Raw genomic sequence first — 1006 nt, forward strand, 5'->3', positions numbered from 1 at the left:
GTGGTGGAAAACCTGGCTGTTGTTGTGTAGAATTAGGTTGTGGTGGAAAACCTGGCTGTTGTTGAATAGAATTAGATTGTGGTGGAAAACCTGGCTGTTGCAATGTAGAATTAGGTTGTGGTGGAAAGCCAGGTTGTTGCTGTGTAGAATTAGGTTGTGGTAGAAAGCCTGGCTGCTGTAATGTAGAATTAGACTGTAGTGGAAAACCAGGTTGCTGCAATGTAGAATTAGGTTGAGGTGGAAAACCTGGCTGTTGTTGTAAAGAATTAGATTTTGGTCGAAAACCTTGCTGTTTCTGTGTAGAATTAGATTGTGGTGGAAATCCTGGCTGTTGAATAGTAGAATTAGGCTGTGGTGGAAAACTGGATAGTTTCGATGTAGAATTCAGTTGAGGTGGAAAGCCTGGCTGCTGCGATGAAGAATTTGGTTGTGGTGGAAAGCCAGACTGCTGCATTGTAGAATTAGCTTGCGGTGGAAGACCTGGCTGTTGCTGAGAAGAATTAGGTTGTGGTGAAAAATCTGAATGTTGCGATGTAGTACTAAGTTGAGATGAAAAACTCGATTGTTGTGATACTGAATTAGATTGTGGAAAACCTGATTGTGGCTGTGTAGAACCAGGTCGTGATGGAAAACCTGGTTGTTGCGGTATTGAATTAGGCTGTGATAAAAAACCTGACTGTGGTGTTATATTAGATTGAGATGGAAAACAAGGCTGTTGCAATGTAGAATTAGGTTGTGGTGGAAAACCTGGTTGCTGTAATGCTGTACTAGACTGAGGTGGAAAACCTGGTTGCTGCGATTTTAAATTAGATTGTGGTGGAAAGCCTGGTTGCTCTAAAACTGTAGTAGGCTGAGTTGAAAAACCTGATTGCTGTGATTTTAAATTAAGTTGTGGTGGAAAACCTGGTTGCTGCAATGTAGAATTAGGCTGTGGTGGAAAACCTGGCTGTTGTATAGAATTAGATTGTGGTGGAAAACCTGGCTGTTGTTGTGTAGAATTAGGTTG

General features: G+C 41.7%; 1 protein-coding gene across 1 annotated transcript; it reads right to left on the reverse strand.

The window, feature by feature from the left end:
- Nucleotides 1–4: 4 nt before the first annotated feature.
- Nucleotides 5–1006, reverse strand: LOC112683293 (PGC-1 and ERR-induced regulator in muscle protein 1-like; the record flags this gene model as incomplete). Its single annotated transcript, XM_025554244.1, is given in 1 exon segment — nt 5–1006. A coding segment is annotated over 1 exon segment (1002 nt), but the record flags the coding sequence as incomplete, so codon positions are not given.

Source organism: Sipha flava, unplaced genomic scaffold (genome assembly GCF_003268045.1).
Source record: "Sipha flava isolate LNK unplaced genomic scaffold, YSA_version1 22376_pilon_pilon, whole genome shotgun sequence".
Taxonomy (NCBI): domain Eukaryota; kingdom Metazoa; phylum Arthropoda; class Insecta; order Hemiptera; family Aphididae; genus Sipha; species Sipha flava.